Source organism: Calliphora vicina, chromosome 4, assembly GCF_958450345.1.
Source record: "Calliphora vicina chromosome 4, idCalVici1.1, whole genome shotgun sequence".
Classification (NCBI taxonomy): Eukaryota; Metazoa; Arthropoda; class Insecta; order Diptera; family Calliphoridae; genus Calliphora; species Calliphora vicina.
Window position 1 is genome coordinate 42,659,031 of NC_088783.1, and position 19,766 is coordinate 42,678,796.

Consider the following 19,766-nt stretch of genomic DNA (forward strand, 5'->3'; position numbering starts at 1 on the left):
GGGAAATTGTCTTTTATTTATTTTGCCTCCTTAAAAAACTGCATGAACATGGAAATGGTAACAGGTTTCTTACTTAACAATAGATGCATCTAACTGCCATAACTCACCACATTTAATGTTAAGGATGTTTTGTCAAAAAAATTAAAAAAGTAACTTGATTGTTTCTAGTAGATTTCAACCCAAATATTATAAAAATACAAAATAAACAATTTTTCAAATAATGCAAAATAGCATCTTTTGTTCTGCCGCTCCTCATCTATCTGTGATGTTAAAAATTTTTGATATAAAATACAACCGACTTTTTTTTGCATATTTTAATGAGCAAAATAGAACAATAAATATTTTGGTTTCAGTTTTATTTAAGATCTATCATGAATATTATGATATTATACCCATTTGAGTTGTTTAAACTTTTAAGTCCACTTCATACCATATTTGTTGTATTATTCATTCATCATAAAATAATTTGAATACATAATTTCGCTTTCCCCTAAACTGCATCTATTTAACCTTCAAAAGGTCTTACAACTTCTGTAATTCTGAAATTATTTCATTAGGTACAACAGTAGTACATAAAATCTTCTCACATCATAGTAATTTTCAATTATTTACTACTCATTAAAGTTACTATTCAATACAAATTACAGAAGAAATAAAACAAACAATTCTAATTCCCACATACAAATTCAAACATTATAAAAAATTAATAAATACATTGACTATTTATTTGAATTTTTAAACAAAATTTTTTTTTGTTCATTTTCAAAATCAATAAAATATCAAAATCATTAATTTCTATTAAGTAGTAACGAACAAGTGTCTTTTGAACAAATCACGGCATCTGTATCACCAGTAATAATATTTGGAAAATCATGTGTATTTTATGTAAAATTATGTGTTTGTTTTCGATTTTATTATTTTTTCAAACATTTTAATGGCAATTTGCTATTAAATGTGTATTATAATTTGTATAGTTCAAGTTCATTAGAATTAATTAAATTTTCTAGCAATTGAAGTTGAAGATGGACAAGTTTATTTATTGAAAATCTCATAAATTTTGTAAGTTATTACTAGCAGACAAAATATACTTTGTTTGTTTATTTAATTTAATGGAAACAACATAAATTTATAAATATTTGTAATAGAAATTAGAAAATTAACAGCAATTAATATGGATACTATGAAATAGTAACAGGTTCTAAAAACTCCTTTGCCTACATTAATGGATCAATTGAAAATTAAACACCTTATTAATATCAGAAATTATTCTTTTCCTGAGTTCAGTGATGAAGCACATTTTTGGTTTAATGTACAATATGATTCTGATCATGTGAAATAGTGGACTTCAGTGAACAATTTATTTTTAGGTATACAAACATATTTAATTTTTAGTACGGTTTTATCAAGACCTTTCAAAAAATAATTAGAAACATATTAGGCCCTCTAAATTGGGTTACTATATTTTGATATCAACTATTGCGAATTTTCCCATAATGTTGAATTTTACATAAAAAATAGGTGATTTTTGGAAGGAACTTTTCACCATCCCAAATCCCAAAAATTTTAAAAAATTTTTTATTTAAAATATTTAGAGTTAGCTTTAAAAATTTCTTTATACATTTTATAGATAATTTAAAAAGAAAAACATACTTTTTTCCCCAAAAAAATCGCCTTATAACTTTCGATGCAGTCATGATTTGTTAACAATTATTTTTTTCTTTGACATATACATTTGTAAAAATAAAAACCTGTTATTAAAAAACCCTGGAGTAGTTTGGGTAAAAATCATTTAAAATTTAGTTTTCAAATGCGAATATCTCCTAAGCTATAATAGATAATTGATAGCTGGTATTGATCCTGGACTGAAACTCATTTCATGTTTTTTTGGATTGAAAATAAAGATTTTGAATGAGATTGAAAGCACTTTTTATTACAGTCATATTTTCAAGTTATCAATAAAATTTTCTGATCAAAATCAGTATTTGCAAGAGGTACCGTGAAATAGCTCCCAAATGAAATAACTCCCAATGAAATAACTCCCTATGAAATAATTCCCATCGAAAATGAAATAATTCCCAAACTTGAAAAATTAAATAACTACCAAAGGGTAAAATGAAATTAATCCCAATAATCGGCGGTTTCATAATTTTAAAAATATTAGTCCCAAAAAAGCGAAATAACTCCCAATGAAATAAATTCCAATAGAAATGAAATAATTCCCAATCCGAAGCAATTTATTTATGTAATTTAAAAAAAGGAACTTCAGAAGTGAAATTATTCTTCGCTTACCAAACATTTTTTGCATTGCGGGCCTATGGCGTAGCGCAAAGTTTTACTCCTCTGGGTAATTTCATTTTACCCTTAGAGCCTTCGGCCGGGCGCTAAGGTTTTCTCCTCTGGAGTGTACCAAAACTTCTTGCTTCGCTCAGAAAAGATTTCTTTCATTGCAGAAAGGTTTTATAATATTTCAGAAAACCGATTTTCATTTCGCACCAGATTAAGAAATCGTTGCAACCTGACAAAGGCCGTGGAGAAAACCTTTGAGCCCAGCCAAAGGCCGGCAATGCAAAAAACTTTTCTGAGCAAAGCCAGTTTTTGATACACCCCAGAGAATGCAAAAAACTTTTCTGAGTGAAGCCAGTTTTTTATATTTATGGGTTCTGCTTTTGCAAAGTAGAACCTAACAAAAATGAAATAACTCCCAATACAGTGAAATAACTCCTAATTCCCAATATAAAATTAAATAAAACCCAACAAAAATTTCATTGGGAGTTGTTTCATTGGCAGTTATTGCATTATGAAATAACTCCCATCAAAAAATTATGAAATAACTCCCTATGCGTTAGGAGTTGTTTCATAATGAAATGAGTCCTAAGTTGTATGAAAAATTTGTTGGGTGTTATTTCATCTTTTCGTGAGGAGTTATTTCATTTGGGAGTTATTTCACGGTACCTTTGCAAGAACCTTTCTAATGATTGGGTTTTATGTGCTGATCATAACTAATTTTTATGTTCAAAGTCAAAAAGTAAGTATAAAAGATTCCGCCACTACTTTTACATAAACCTGAAACGAGATCCAATAAACTTAAGTTATCCAATTGGAATGACTTTTTCGAAAAGAAGGAACTTTCTCAATTACACAACGGCCTATTTGATTATTGAACAATTAGTTTAATATATTGCTTAATTTTGGGAAAGATGCTGGTTCTTGAATGCCACTAAGTCTAACTAATATTTGTACGAGTGAAGAAAAATTCGGGTGTTCTAACAATCGGAAAATCTTGAATAATTACTTACGAAATGCTGAATTCAATAAAAATATAGGCTTAATTTTTTTAAAGTCTATAATTCATATAAAGAACTTAATATATCATGGCTCTGTTAAAAAGTACTTTTAGTAGTACTAAATTTTCTATCCCTGATTTAGGTACTTCTTCAAAAGTGTCTAAACGGCAGTGTTGCCAATTTAGCCTTTTTTGGGCTAAATTTAGCCCTTTTCAATCTTGTTTAGCCACAAAAAAATTAATTTAGCCTTTAGCCATTTTTTTAGCCTTTTTTATTTTCATTTAGCCATATATATTTACTGTAATGAAAATTATATATTTACTCTAATGTTCTGAAATTTTTGCTGTTGAAAATTAGTAAAATCAGTTCAAAAAAATTGGCAGGGATATTATGACAAAAATTAACTAAAAATGTTGAACCAGTGAACAATTTAAGCACATACAAATTGTTGGGCCTTCCATACATTAAAACAAGTAAGAAAGTATGGTCGGTCAAGCCCGACCATATAATACCCTACACTAACTAAAAGATTAATAACAATTTTCTTTTAAAATTTCAATAATTTGTATTTTTGAGTGATTTTCGGAAGTGGGCCTATATGGGGGCTATGACCAATTATGGACCGATCACCATGAAATTAGGTCGTGTGATTTGTGTCTATATGAAAGTTTGATATGTTGAATTTTGTGAGTATACCAACATTTTTAAGCGATTTATGCACGTTGAAGTGATTTTCGGAAGCGGGTCTATATGGGAGCTATGACTAATTATGGACTGATCGTAACAAAATTTGGTGACATGAATTTTGTATATATAAAACTTATTTGGGGCGCAATTTGTGGAGATACATTTATAAATTAAACATTTATGACCGATAAAGTCCAATTTCGAGGGGAAATTTGCGCACAAGGTTTACATGGACGGACTTCGTTTAATCGACTCAGAAAGTGATTCTAATTCGAGAAAATGGACGTTATTTGAATAAAAATTGTTAATAAATATGTTAATGTTTTACGTGCGGGTTCGGGCGTTTACAAAATCATATATAGGGTTAAAGAGAATACTTTTAACTTTATCTGGGCGATGTATTGACGTAAATATAGTACTTTAACAAATATTTTATAACACATGCCATGTAGTATACCGTTTTCAAAGACTACAATCCAACCAATTTAGAAAGAAAGCTATGATCATTTTTATCTGATCAAATATAGAAAATTAACTTTTTCCAAATTTAAATTAAATATTTATGTTTACATATTTTGGTTATCTTAGTTTTGATATGTTTACTAACTAATGACAAAATTTATGTTTTTGCCAATGAAAATCAATTCTGTCCGGCGACGTGTATAATTTTTAGAATATTTTTTTCTGCATTACATGAGAGGCATATTTACCATATTCACTTATCAAAATATTCTCCATCGAAGTTATCACAAAGGATTACTTTATACATAATTTGTCTTTCATATAAAAAAATTTACCTAGGAGCAATTTGCAGGCCAGGTGATAAATACCAGGCTTTAAAAACATCGGCATATGATATACGTGTGGCCCCATATTACGTTATTATAAAGATAAGGATCAACATACAGGAATAAATATTCTTATTTTCTTGCATTTTTGTTTTTCTATTCGGCATAGCCAAATGTAACATTCTAAGTTGTTTTTGTGTCAAATGTATGTATTTTTTTAATTAAAAATGTTAGCTCTTTTTTAGCCACTTTTTAGTCCTTTTTTAGCCTTTTTTTCTAAGTATTTAGCCCTTTTTGTTCACCATGAAATGGCAACACTGCTAAACGCTATCATTCTCCGTCACAGATGAATTTGTGATACAATTGTGCCTTATATATGATTCTAACAGAACTGATCCTGTGATAGGTATCATTTCTAGATCTAACACTTTTCTAGAGGACCCGGCAGAGATTAATCATAAGCTAAATGGGTTTCGAATACTCGAATCCTATGTGATATCCTATGCAATTCTGATGCTATAAATGCCCTTATGACTAGCACATTTAAATCAACTTAAAAAAACAAAATCTTAACCAAGATTTTTTGTTGTATGTAATTATGACCTTTTACCTCCAATATCTCGAATAGCGGACACTTGATATTTAGCACCTTATTTAGAACATCACATTTTCATTTCACTATTCTCTTCATTGAACAGCAAAATGCTTTATTTAAAAGGACTAATATGTATTGAAATTATTGATGGTAGGTATCGAATTTAAATTTTGTTGATAGAATTCTTAATTGAATCCTTCAAGCATATTATTTTAATGGAATATATTTTTTCCGTTAGGAGAGTTTTAAAATTCAATTATCTGTTACATCAAATATTTAAAATATAGTTTTAAGTTGTAAATATTTTTATTGAGCAAAGTCCTTTTTTCATTTATAAAAAAGTAACACCAAACAAGTTTGTTTTTTATTTTGTTTTTAGTGAAAAATTATTTATTAATATTTTTTGCTTATTTCTATTTTTTCATTTGTTTATTTACACATACATACACATTAGATTTAGCACCATTTTAATTATTAACAAGATTTTTTTATAATATTTTTTTGTTTGTCTGTCTGTTGTAAACGCATAATTTTATACACAACTTTATTTACATATTTATATTTTGTTTGATTGAGATGATATCACTGCATGCAAATTTGTATTCACATTGGTCGAATGTCTACCATTTCCAGCCGCCACCACCACCTCCACCGGATTTCCAGCCACCACCACTGCCACCAGAAGACCAGCCGCTGTTGCCACCGGACCATCCTCCACCACCGCCAGATTTCCAGCCACCACCACTGCCTCCAGAAGACCAGCCACTGCTGCCACCTGAAGGCCAACCACTACTGCCACCACCACCACCTAGAGACCAGCCACCACCTCCACCGCCAGATTTCCAGCCACCACCTCCGCCGCCTGAAGACCAGCCACTGCTACCTCCTGAAGGCCAACCGCCTCCACCACCGCTACTTCCCCCACCAAGACTTATAATTTTAATGATTTTGGTGCCACCTCCGCTACCGCCACCACCAGACCATCCTCCACCACTGCTACCGCCACCACCAGACCATCCTCCACCGCTGCTACCGCCACCACCAGACCATCCGCCAGTGGATCCTGATCCTGACCAACCGCCTCCACCGCCAGACTTAGACCAGCCACTGGAACCACCACCACCTCCTGACCAGCCACCACCGCCGCCGCCACCCAGGAAACCAGCAAAGGCTTGAGCGGTTAAGCCCACCAAGAGAATGATAATAGAACGTTTCATTTTTTTTTTAACCGTATCACAAGGAGCAGTTCCTATCGCTAAGATTGAAATGCCTCAACTAATAACAGTTAGAGATTAACAACAAGTATTTATACCAACAACTAACTACCCAACACTAGAAGTCTTCAAGCAAATGAAATTTGACAAAGTTTTTTTGTCTATCTTTGTTTTTTTTTTTTTAATTTTCCCAACACTCTGCTGGCTAAGTGAACAAAAGCAAAATCGCCATCCAACACCACAACCACCCAACAATCACAAAACATCACTAGCACCACAGCCAGCAACCCCCTGGTCATAACCTCTCCCCCGCCCATAAACTATTTGAGTTGCTCACAGTTAAAACTCACAAATTCTAAATATTCTTATGCTACATTTACATTTACAAAGCAACAATAAACATCGGATTACAAAGCCACACGAACAAACCTAATGCTGGCTGGCTGGCAATCAAACAAATCTCCTCTCAGCTTGTGCCATTTTATTTTTGTTTGCTTCCACAAAACGCGCTCGTCACCGTCGTCTTTATTTGTGCGAATTTCATGCTGCCTCATCGTCAGCAGCAAATTTAAAAAAAGCTGCTGTCTACTTGTTACTCGTAGTTACATTACAACGTAGTTAGTTAGTAGTTAGTTGGTTACTTACGAGTATTTCTGTAGTTTGTTGCCAATTTTATTACTCGTCTCTTTACTACCACACAAAACTGTTGTTACAACAGACCAAATGAACAAACAAATACAGCAACCAACTACCAGTGTTTACAATCTCGGCTTAAAAATCTTTACAAAACAACGCCTTCACATGACGCTGCTTTACTCTGAGTCTGTTTCAGTCCACTCGAGTTGTGTTGTGTGAGTTTGAGGTCTGTTTAAAAAAACCTTAAAATCAAAATGCGTTCACTATCATCATTGAGCCAAACAAATGATAATCGAATAGACATAGACATATGTGAGCGGTTTACACTGCCTGTGGACAAGTATTGAAGTTGGTAGACTTATGTTTACAGAGCATTGTTGGTAGATTAAGGATTCGTGGTAGGAACCTATAATTTTATACCCTTCACCTTCGTGAGAAGGATATATATAAGTTTGTCATTCCGTTTGTAATTTCTACATTTTTCATTTCCGACCCTATAAAGTATATATATTCTGGATCATTATAGATAGCGGAGCCGATTAAGCCATGTCTGTCTGTCTGTTGAAATCAATTTTCTGAAGACCAAAGATATCTTCGGGATCCAAATCTTGAATAATTATGTCAGACATGCTTTCGAGAAGTTTGCTATATAAAATCAGCAAAATCGGTCCACAAATGGCTGAGATATGAGGATAAAACCAGGACAACCTCGATTTTTGACCTATATCTGGATTACTAAGTCATTATTATAGACAATATGGATATCTAATGACAGATATTTCATATTTCCTTTGCAAAGACGTATTCACAAAAAAAATATTGTGAAAAAAAAAAATTTTAAAATTAAAAAAAAATTAATAAAATTTAAGACAAAAAAAATTAAATTAAACAACAAAAAATTTTTTTTTACAAAAAATGAAAAAAACTAAAAAAAAAGTTTACCTAAAAATATTTAAAATTTGTATTTTGAATTATAATTTGGTGAGGGGTATATAAGATTCGGTTAAGCCGAATATAGCTCTCTTACTTGTTATATCACAACTAGTCACTAGAGAGCTCTCGCAAATTATAGAATGATCGTCGCAAAAACCTATAGCATGATATTTTATCTGTGTAAAAGTTTGGTTCGATATCGATATTTATAATATTTTTCACCATGAGTGGCAAGGGTATATATAAGTTTGTCATTCCGTTTGTAATTTCCACATTTTTCATTTGCGACCCCATAAAGTATATATATTCTGGATCGTTATAGATAGCGGAATCGATATAGCCATGTCCGTCTGTGTGTTGAAATCAACTTTCCGAAGACCCCAAATAACTTACATACACGATTCATACATCAACATCTCCGAAATTCTTCCGGCTCGGTAGCTATTTAAAATCGAGAAAATCGGTCCACAAATGGCTGAGATATAAGGTCGATTTTTGACCTATATCTGGATTACTAATATAGACAATATGGATATCTAATGATAGATATTTCAAAGACCTTTGCAACGACGTATATAATACCATAGTAAGTTGGACATACAATGGGTCAAAATCGGAAAAAAATATTTTTTAACCCGAATTTTTTTTTCATCAAAAATTTTTTTTTTTGTCATAAATTCTTTTTCCAAAAAATTAATTAAAGAAATTTAAAAAAAAAAATTTTGAAAAAAATTTTTTTAAAAAAAATTAAAATACAATTTGGAAAAAAAAATTTATTAAAAAATTTTAAAACATTAAAAAAAAATTTTGATTTTGTTTAAATAAAAATATTTAAAAAAAAAAATATTTTTAAGTATAATTTGGTGAAGGGTATATGTGGCCGAGTATTGACATGATGGAATATTTCAGTTTCATGTCTGGCCGCATATTCTGGATGTTTTTCGGCCAATGCTCTCTTCAAACCAAAATACATAGTACTACCTAAGCGCCATGGGTATTTTGCTTTGGTGTCGATTCGGCTGGTTGTCCGGCCATCAAGTACGATCTCTTACATTTCGAGTTATCGTAATATATCCATTTTTCACCGCTATAAAAGAAAAATTATTTTCTTTTATAGCGGTCAACCATCATTTCGGACATGCAAAATCGTCTTTGGTACAAATTTTCCCTATTTTAGGATAAAGCAGCGTCCAATGATTCTACAATCTCTTGTTGAGTTTGACAACAATCTTCATGGAGTAATGCCTACAATTATTGGTTCATAACTCTGATTCTACTTGAACGATTTTGACAATTTTCAATACCAAACATTTCTACGGGCAACAGCGGATATTTGGGGAAATTGTGCCAACAACAGACTAACGGACGGACATAACTGGATCACCTTAGAATTTTATAAGGACCCAAATATATATAATTTTTGGTTCTACGACCACTATTTCGATATGCTTTTTGCACGCAGAGAATAAACATGGTTCGACATGGTTACGACAACTATACTATGTTCGTTGTAACAATATATTGTTGTCGTAAACATATAATTGTTGTTTTTATTAAATTTGAACAATATTTTAGTTGCTGTAAACGTTTATATATACATGTACAATCATTAAATGATATAAATATGAATATGGTTCACCGAATGGTTCGGACAACTAAATAATTATAAATAGTTGAACATATTATGTTATGTACAACCATTAAACGTTAAGTTTTTATACGCGTAGTCATAATATGTTTAAGATGTAAACAGAATATGTTTACAACAACTAAATAATGATAAATAGGTAAACATATTATATTATGTAGCCATAATATGTTTAATATGCAAACAAAATATGTTTACTTTTAATAGTCTTTTTTCCCACCATTTGTCAGTGCTGGTGTTTGTCTAAACTTTGTTATTTTTACAAGTAAATTTTGAGTATCTGTAATTCCCATTCGCTCTATAGTTTTATTTGTATATTATCTTTAACTTTCCTAGATCGAATAACAATAAATTCCAGTGAACTGATCAATAATATTTTAATTGGGAATTTAATACCTTAAAACTAAAATCTATTAAAATAAAATTTTGTATTTATAAAAATAAATTTTAATAACAATATGATTACTTTGGATCATAATATGATTTAATTGGGTCATAAATATGATTACATTGTGTCATATTATGATTGATTTATATCATAATATGATTATTTCAGAACATGTTATGATTGATTTGTAACAAAATTTAACTATTTCAGAACATATTATGATATTTAATGATACTAATAATGATCATAATGTTTTGGACTACAAGCATAAATCTGATCATAATATGTTGCTCTTAGTTTATGGTTACCATAACCATGTTTTTTTTCTGCGTGTGGTGGTGGATATAAAAAGGTAGATTCCTCTGGGAATTTCTTTATAATTTTTCTTTTTAAATTTACAATATTCAGATTCGTTGCCAAATGGCCAAATCAAAATCCAGCACCAGCTAGTCAGTTGGCAAAGAAACATTACGGTTGAAATAAACGCATTTTTCACTCAACTCAAAACACAGCAGAAAAATTCGGTCATTAAGAATGAAATGTTCTAAAAGAAATTATTAAGATACCTTACATTGCGACTTTTAAGGTTATTCGTAGTTAGAGAAAATAATAACAATAGTAGTGGTTTAAATTTGTTGATCAACAATTTGATTTGAAAAATGTCTCGTTCGTAATTTACATTGTATACCGATTAAAACTACGAGTATGACATTTTTTAGAAACCCTTAAAAAGGTTAGGCCAACATTGTAGAACCATATACAGAGTTACTTTATACTTCTTTCTGGGTAAGGAAAAAATCGTGGAAATTAGGAACCTGAATGCTAAAAATATTTAAGTCAGTAGCATGAAAGATGTTCAGGAATTGAAATGAATTTTTGTTTGTGTGCAGTGTAAACGCTTCATAAAAAACCTCATTTAATTATATTTTTTATTGCGCCTCTGCTTTTGTTAACACAACTAACTATCACTACTAATACGAATGCAACAAACTACTAAATACATTATACTTACTACTGAGGGGGGAAAATATATAGTAAAGAGGCCTTCCCAAAGGCCTTATTTTGCATACACAAGGACACTTAGTCTCATTGTAAAATCGTTTCAATTTTACAAGGCGTGTCATTGGGAGCCAGGGCATTGCATAGAAGGTCTTTCGTTGACGGCCTGTAAGGAGACCTATCGCGTAATGCCTCATAGAATGTCCATATAGGAACTTCTATTAAAAGACCTGAAATTGAAAGCCTAATTGAAGGTCTGCTGAAGAAAGCCTTTAAAGACGGTTATTACGGAAAATATTTAAAAAATACAAAATTGTTTAGAAGATTTCTTACCTTCTTCTTGTTTCATGTACCGGAATATTAGAACTTTTTTTGGAATTTTGAATGTGTATGCATTTAGAAGGAGATACAAGGAACTTCTAGACCACTTTCCGAGAGAAGGAAGGATTGACTATCGGATCTTATAGAATATTCCTTCAGTTCGGTGAACTAGTTCCACCACGTCGAATTACTTAGCCACTGAGAACTACTACTAGTGAATCTTCAACCCATTCGCAACGTTATTGACGGGTGAATTTATCATGGAAATGTCATAGCAGGTGGCCGATTGACATACTCTGCAAAACACTTCTCTATTAAATTCAATAGTACTAATACTCTGGCATTTGAGAAAAACAAGAAAACAAATTGCAGAATGCTGGGTTGTACTCATATCCTCTTATTGCATAGCCATATGCGGTAATTCACAGTGCTTAGTGAGTCTACTCTCAATTTTTGTATTCTCTGTATCTGTCTACGTTCTTATTGAATACGCTGTCGAAATGTAGGGCAAATGACAACCATTTAACTACCACTTTTTTTATTCTTCTTCTTGTCCCAATCTCCGGCAGGCTTGGTATGTTACTTGGTATGAACTGATATACTCCTGAATTTATCTTGAACTCGTTTGATGAGATCCCATCTATAACAAATCTTATAGTGCGATCTCTGAGAAAGCTCGATATAAATCGAGAGAAGTATATACCGACACCAAAAGCAATAAGTTTTGATAAAACAGCATCATACCGCACTCTATCGAACGCCTTGGAAATATCTAGATCCACCACTTTACTATCGCCAAAACGGTGAATGGGACGATACCATTTTACCGATAGGAAGGCTAGCAAGTCTCCCGTAGAGCGTCCTTTATGAAAGCCATAATGGCGGTCGTGAAGTAAATTGTTGGAATCCAAATATTTAGCCAGATAGCAGTTTACCATACTTTACATCAGTTTGGATGGTACATGCAGAGAAAAAATATAGTTGGGCATGGTTACTGTAACCATTTCAATATTGTTACAAGTTTTTTAACTATATTATAGTCACAGTAACCATTTACATGATTGTGGTAACCATAATATGGTTAATTTACGATTCACATGATTGTATCAACCATATGAATGGTTATAGTAAACAAATATATGTTTGTGACAGCCATTCATATGATGAAGGACTTATCATATTATGGTGCTCTTGGCTTAAGGCTTATCATAATCTGAGAACAACATATTATGATAAAATTATTCATCATAAATATGGTTGCCACAAACATATATTTGTTTACTGTAACCATATATATGGTTGATACAATCATGTGAATGAAGTGCTGAAAGTTTGGTATGCTATCTGACCCAGGAGACTTATTTACGTTGAGATTTACAGTGGTTGATCACTTTCCGGCAAGTGAGAATTACTTGCGAATAATTCAGGTAAAACGTTTGTTTTTTCAACCAGGTCAGGCTCAACCAGGTGTTGCTTGTATGGAACTTTTTCGCGCCTTAGTACTTTGACACACGAAGAGTTTGCATTTCTGCGTAGCGAATCTGTTTCTACGTATTGGTTATTGCGCCATGTTCTGAATGCTTCCTCTCTTGGATCTGATTGCTGTTTTGCACATCTGATTAAACCAAGATTTTTGTGTAAATCTAATCGAAGATTTCTTTGTTGGAATTAAAGTCTTAAATCCCAACATAATTACTTTCTCAAACATTTTCGCAATTGCATTCAAATAATTGTCTTGGAAACAAAGTTGCCAAATAAAATACCGAAAGAAGTCGTTGGGTTCCGCACAACGAGCCTTTTTGTATATACAAATTTAAGATTTCGTAGCTATTTCTGAAACATTGCGAAGTTCTGAGAGCGAAAAGGAGGCGGAAATTATCCGAATTACCGAGAGATGCAAGAATATCCACTTCATACTTTTCAATGTGTGAGATGAGAAAATGGTCAAGAGTGTTATGTTGATGTCCGAATAGCTCAACATATTGGCCTTCAGTAGTCGTGTGGCCAGAGTGGCGAAGCCAGTAGGAGTTGTGAACATTGAAATCACTAGCAACTACAATTTCACTGCTCGGACAACTCTCAAGAATCTTCAATATGTAATTGGAAAGGTCTTCGAAACTCGATAGTGTAATTACCCTTCCCGCATTTGGACTTTTGTAAATAAACCCGAAGTGGAAATAGTGTTCCCTGAATTTAAATTTAACCCAGAGAAAGTTAAATACTTATAATTCAGCTGAATTTCCTATCCCTGAATTATATACTTCTCCAAAACAATTTTAACAAATTTCCTGCATGTATTAAATGAAAGAGAGAAGAGTAGAGATTTATAATAAACTAAATGGATTTCAAATACTCGAATCGCATTTCCAATGGAATTTAGAAGGAATAAGTGCCCTTATGAGTAGCACCTTTATATCAACTTAAAAACGAAATCTTATCCATACAAATTTGTTTCTTTCAGTGGTGTTTATTCTTTGACTAATACAATTGTTTGTGCCAAGTGTTACCAAATTTCTATGGATCAGAATGTTATTCTGAGACAAAATGTTTAATACAAAGTTAATATCTGATTGCTGATTAAGAATTTATGGCTGAAGGAACATTATCATAATATTTTGTCAATAAATTGCGGTTTTTAAAATATAGATAGCGTAAGGTTTCAAATTGGCACTTTTCAAACGGCTGTCTTTTAGAAGGCCTACAAAGTGAAGTCCTAGGCATTTTTTCCCGCTGGCTTTACAAGCTGTTAGTACGTACAAGTACAATTGACCATCAACTATGCCATAGAACTTGTACGACTATTCATTACAAAGACGACGACGAGTACAAAAACAATTCAAAATTTATAATTCGTAACTTGCATTTTTAGTTTTTAAAACCATCATGATTGCCAACAACGAAGATGATGATGATGATCACTATCACGATGATGATTATATGAAACGAAGTGAAGACAAGTTATTTGCGAGGTCTCGTCTTCAGTTTGAATTATAGCGCCACTTATTTCTATTATTTGTAGTGGGTCTTTCTAACAGCCTGCCTAGGTCTAACTAAATATCTAACTAACTAACAGTGCATATTCGAACAAGTCAAACTGTTTTGTTTTAGACCATGATTATGTCAGTGTATGTATGTATGCTTGGATATGTATAGTAAAGTGTCGGTGTTTAAATCGCAATTTATGGTTAAATTATTCTTAAGAGCTTTTATCGTCTGTGTAAATGTTTATGAAATGGCTTGGCTTGGCATGGTATGGCAGTGTAGTTGGTATTGTAATGTAATGACATGCCATGGTAGGGGATGTGTAGACATGAAACACATTTGTTATTGTGTTTATTGTGCAGTAGGTACATTATTGTACAAGTATTTGAACAAGTACTCGTACAAGTACAAACATCTAAGTTTTGCCTAATTATTAATTTATTATTTTTTTCGTTTCATTTATCGTTTGTAGATGTGAGAAAATTATAGTTTAAAATTATTATTATTTTTTTTTGTTTTTTATATTAACATTCATATATTACGTTCATAATTATGGTGCACAGAAGTCGCTTTTGTTTCTTTAAGAAACTAACAATAATGAGTTTTATTAAAATAAATAATTAGTTTGAGGTGTATGATTAAATGTTCATACCTTTTTTTTCTTAAAAAACAAAATAGTTTGTGTTTTGTTTGCAAATTTTGTCTTCATTTGCAGTTCATGTGTTCATATCAAAGTTCCGGTTATAATTAAGGAAAATGTGTGGTTATCATGACATGTTATTTGTTTAAAATTAAATTGTTTGTCAGGGATTCTTGAAATTACTTTGGTGTGATTCTTCTTTGTATAAAGTGTGTACAGATAATGTTGGCCGATTTAAGTAGAGATTTGTATCAAAGAAGAAGGTTAGCAGAAAAGTGTCTTAAATTACTAGAAATTAAATTTTGTTTATAATTTCTTGGTAATAGTATCACAGACAACGTCATCATAATACATATAGTATGACATATCGTACCCAATATAAGTTCCCTTCAATCCTACAGGAGCATTAGGCCTCAACAAAATGTTTGAACATCTCTCAATTTTGTGCTAACGCCTTCAATTCTCCCCAACTCTTGCCACTGATATTTACTTCGGCCATCTTTCTTCTCCATGTATGCGCTGGGCGTCCCCTTGTTCTGTTCTCTTGTTGTGTTCAGTATATGTCAATTCTCGTGATGTCGTTAGTCTGTCTTCTAAGGGTGCGGCCGATCCAACGCCATTTTCGTCTCCTTATTTCAATCAATAGGTTTTGTTGGCTTGTTCTTTCCCAGAGCGTATGATTCAAAGTTTCGCAGATGTACAGAAGGGTCGATTTGACATTGGCATTGAAGATTGCAATTTTCGTATGCAGCGATAAAGAGAGTGATTTCCAAATATGTTTTAGGCGGCTAAATGTTTGACATACCAGGAAGCAATTATCGATGTCCTTACCCAATACTTTCGGTCAAATATGGTTCTGGAATTTCTTCATGAAATTATTTAATATATGCTGTGATTGTTGAAAACCGTTATTCCATGAAAATATCGTAGTGGAAACCATTGTTTCAATATTACCAACCCTTAACCAAACACATATGGGTGGTATATCCTACTCACGGACAACATTCTAGGACAATATCAGTATGAAAAGTTGCCAGCGATAGAATCGTGTTATGATACTTATATATCGAATTTATAACCTGAATTCACGAAAGAAAGAAATACAAGGTTTACATTACTCGATCAACGAATTAATAACAATATCAGTTTTGATAAAATTATAGTCCGAAATAAAGTGTTATAGGATTTTACATTGAAAGCCCAGAATATGCCAAATTCTTCCCAATCACAAGACTATCTATTTTCCAGACAGAAGTTGTTGCAATTACCGAAATTTTAATGGTTCACGGACAATCAAACTAAAAATTCAGAATAATTATAACCATGACTTTTTGAATTTTCCGCTTCTTAATTGTAAGGGTAACACTGCTCCTATTAACAGGCATCCGTCAGTTGACTCCTGTCAAAATTTTAAAAAGCTGCGTCATTTAGTTTGCATCCTTAAGCATTAATTTTTGCGGATTAAACCCATCACTCAAAACAAGGCTAAGCTTGATAAATACAATGGGAACTCTGCACCATTAATTTGAACGGGAAAAAAGTGGTTTACTAAAGCACGGAAGATGCAGAATGTTCTGGATGCCCAGTGTTGGTCTCTACACCAGAAACTATTGAACAAATTCACAATATGGTGTTGGTCGATCGAAGATTGAAAGTTCGGGAGATTGTTGAAGCCATAAGCATCTCATATAACTCAGTGGTTCCAATTTTGAATGATCACTGGGGTATGGGAAAGCTTTCCGCAATATGGATGTCGCGTTTGATCACAATCGACGTTGTTGAATAGCAATATGAACGAGTTTTTCGCCGTTTCGTAATCGTGGACGAAACATGGATCCACCACAACACATTAGAGACCAAGCAGCAGTAAAATCAGTGGTATTATTGGGGTTAAGCGGCGCCAAAGAAAACCAATAAAGTCATGGCTACCATTTTCCACATTGACTACCTTCAAAAGGTTAAAGCAATCACTGGCGAACATTATGTCAAATTATTGGGTCGATTCATTGAGGATTTCAAAAATAAGGGTGCACACACATGCAGTTTCCAGGATTTAGCCCATTGGAAGAACTTGCTCATCGGAAAGAGATTTCACCTCAACGATGAAATCATCTCACAAACAAATACCTATTTTCATGACCTCGACAAATATTATTTTTTGGAAGGATTAACAAAATTGTTTTAGCAATTTCGGTATTTAAATGAAGACAATTGCAAAAAATAACAATTAATGTTCACAATTTGATTACGATATCTTAATCCGTTTGAATTTTACACTAATTCGAATTTAAAATTGTTATTCAATCACTAAATTTTACCTTCATGGGACACACAAACATTGCATTCGCAAATTTACTACGATATATAAAACGTTGGGCATTCCCTGCTTTGAGATTTTTCTGAAATTTTTGTTTGTGTTTTTGATTAAATATCAACAAAGCGTCATATGCAGGAAGTTATTCTTTACTTCTTTAATTTGAAATAAAGTGCCGCTGAAGTACACCGATTGCTCACCGAAGCTTATCGTGAACGTTTACCATTGGTTTATTTTGATTTTGTTTTTCTTGGACCAGCATTCAGGGGATGACCCCTACTCATGCAAAGCATTGTGCTGGAACTAGGAAAATAGGTTATGGGAGGGAGGATAGAGGGAGTAGTGTTTGTGGACATTTGATTTGAATTTTCCTATATTGAAAGTGATAGGAAAGACTTCAGGAGGAAGCTTATTCCACATACGGACAGTACGGCTAAAGAACGAATTTTCTCTGTAATGTGTAGTGCGATCCACTGTCCAGTCGACAACGAATTGATGTGCCCTTGCCGAAGAGCGTGTGTTGCGTAAAAAACTGCGGGTTTCGGGAACAAGTTCTCTAATTTCAGCAGAGCACATACCATTGTAGTATCGGTAGAACAGTGAAACACAACCCACATTACAACGATGTTCCAGTGAGTCAATAGAGCTGGATACCCTACTGTCACCGATAAGCATCTTCGCCCTCTCCAGTACGAGGTCGAGTAACTCCAAAATAGACTTCGAAGCACCGGCCCACACATTAGAGTTGTATTCCATTTTAGGTCGGATATAAGTGGTGTAAATAGTTAGGAGATCAGATGGAGTGAAGTATTTCTTACACGGTTTTAGAAAACCAAGACACTTGATTGCTTCTTTCGACACTCGAAAAATGTGTTTTGTCCAGCGGTCATCGCACTGAATACACATGCCTAGAACATAAAGAGCTTCTGATTCCTTAATATTTACACCACCCATAAAAACAAATGGAGCAGCATGATCTGTTGTGCGTTTGTGAGTTAACATACAACATTGAGTATTGCGTGCATTGAAATCAACTCTATTCGCACAACCCCATTCAGAGATTGTCACAAGATCTTGGTTGATCGTATTACACGCTTTAGAAATATCTGGATCCGACAAAATTTACAAGCTTTTAGAAATGTTGCATGTGGTGCCATAATTTGAAATCCTACATCGTCGCACCTGGGGAAAGTTTATTTTCCGTCGTAAAAATTTAAACTCGAATATTCCTTTGCTACGCCTATGTGAAATTATATAACTATCGGATTAGCGAGTTGGAATTGTTTAATTTAATTCTAATATATTTTGATTCTGCCCCACTGTGCAATGATTTAAATGATTCGACTCAACCAAACTCAATTTTAATGAATTTATTTTCCTATTTAAATTATTTTGCAATAAAACAAACTACTAGTTACTTAATATTTAATTTTAAACAATATTGAGTGATTTTAAATATTTTTCAAACATAAAACATGACAATGACATATTCAATTATTATGACAGGTGGTGGTACAATTAATCTTTTTTTTAATGAAAGAAAAACAACAACATTTTAATGCAAATTCATATTTAAAATACGATGATGATTTCATTTTGATAAAATAATTTTTTTTTCAAATCATACACCAACCATTCAATTCAATTAACAATCAAAGCCAAAATTAAAATTTGTATAAGGCTAAACATTAAATAAAGTATTTGGTAGCAATATTTGAAAAAACCAGCACATGCCACAATAAATAAAACTGGGTAATTTCAATATAACTTGCCAAAATAATTTAAAAATCAAAAACTTCAACTCAAATGCAGCAAACATTACTAAAGAGAATCAAATTAAAATTCACAAATGTTGAAATAAAGTTGAGACATACAAGTATTTTGAGGCTTTTTGTTATTCTTTTTTTTTTAGAAACAAATTAATTTGCAATGAATATTTAACTGAAAAATTAATATTTATTTCTATTTAAGTTTAAGTATTTTCAGTTGTATAAATTTTATTGTTTTGTTTTTCAGTTTTTGAAAAATTTCCATGCGTTTCAAGGATTTTGCAAAAAGATGTAAAATATTTAGTCATACAACAAACAACTAAAGCAAGCAAACAAAAAATATAAACTAAAGTTTTTTTTTATGAATTGTTTGGTAATTTTGCAAAGTAATTAAACTTTGAACTTTTGTTGGCACTAAATATAGTATTTTGTTTATTTTCCTCTAACCAACTACATATTTCTTTTTATATTTTTATTTTTCTTTAATGTTTGTAGGTGTTTAACTAGAGTAATGCGAGCAGAATATGCAAATGTGTAAATAATTATCTTTTTCATTTCTATTTTTTTG

At 32.2% G+C, this 19,766-nt stretch overlaps 1 protein-coding gene across 1 annotated transcript; it reads right to left on the reverse strand.

Moving 5' to 3' along the window:
* Positions 1-5,710: 5,710 nt before the first annotated feature.
* On the reverse strand, positions 5,711-6,571 carry LOC135959292 (loricrin). Its single transcript, XM_065510427.1, has one exon. The coding sequence runs from the start codon at positions 6,569-6,571 to the stop codon at positions 5,975-5,977; it is 597 nt and encodes a 198-aa protein (XP_065366499.1). The 3' UTR covers positions 5,711-5,974.
* Between the last annotated feature and the right edge of the window lie 13,195 nt (positions 6,572-19,766).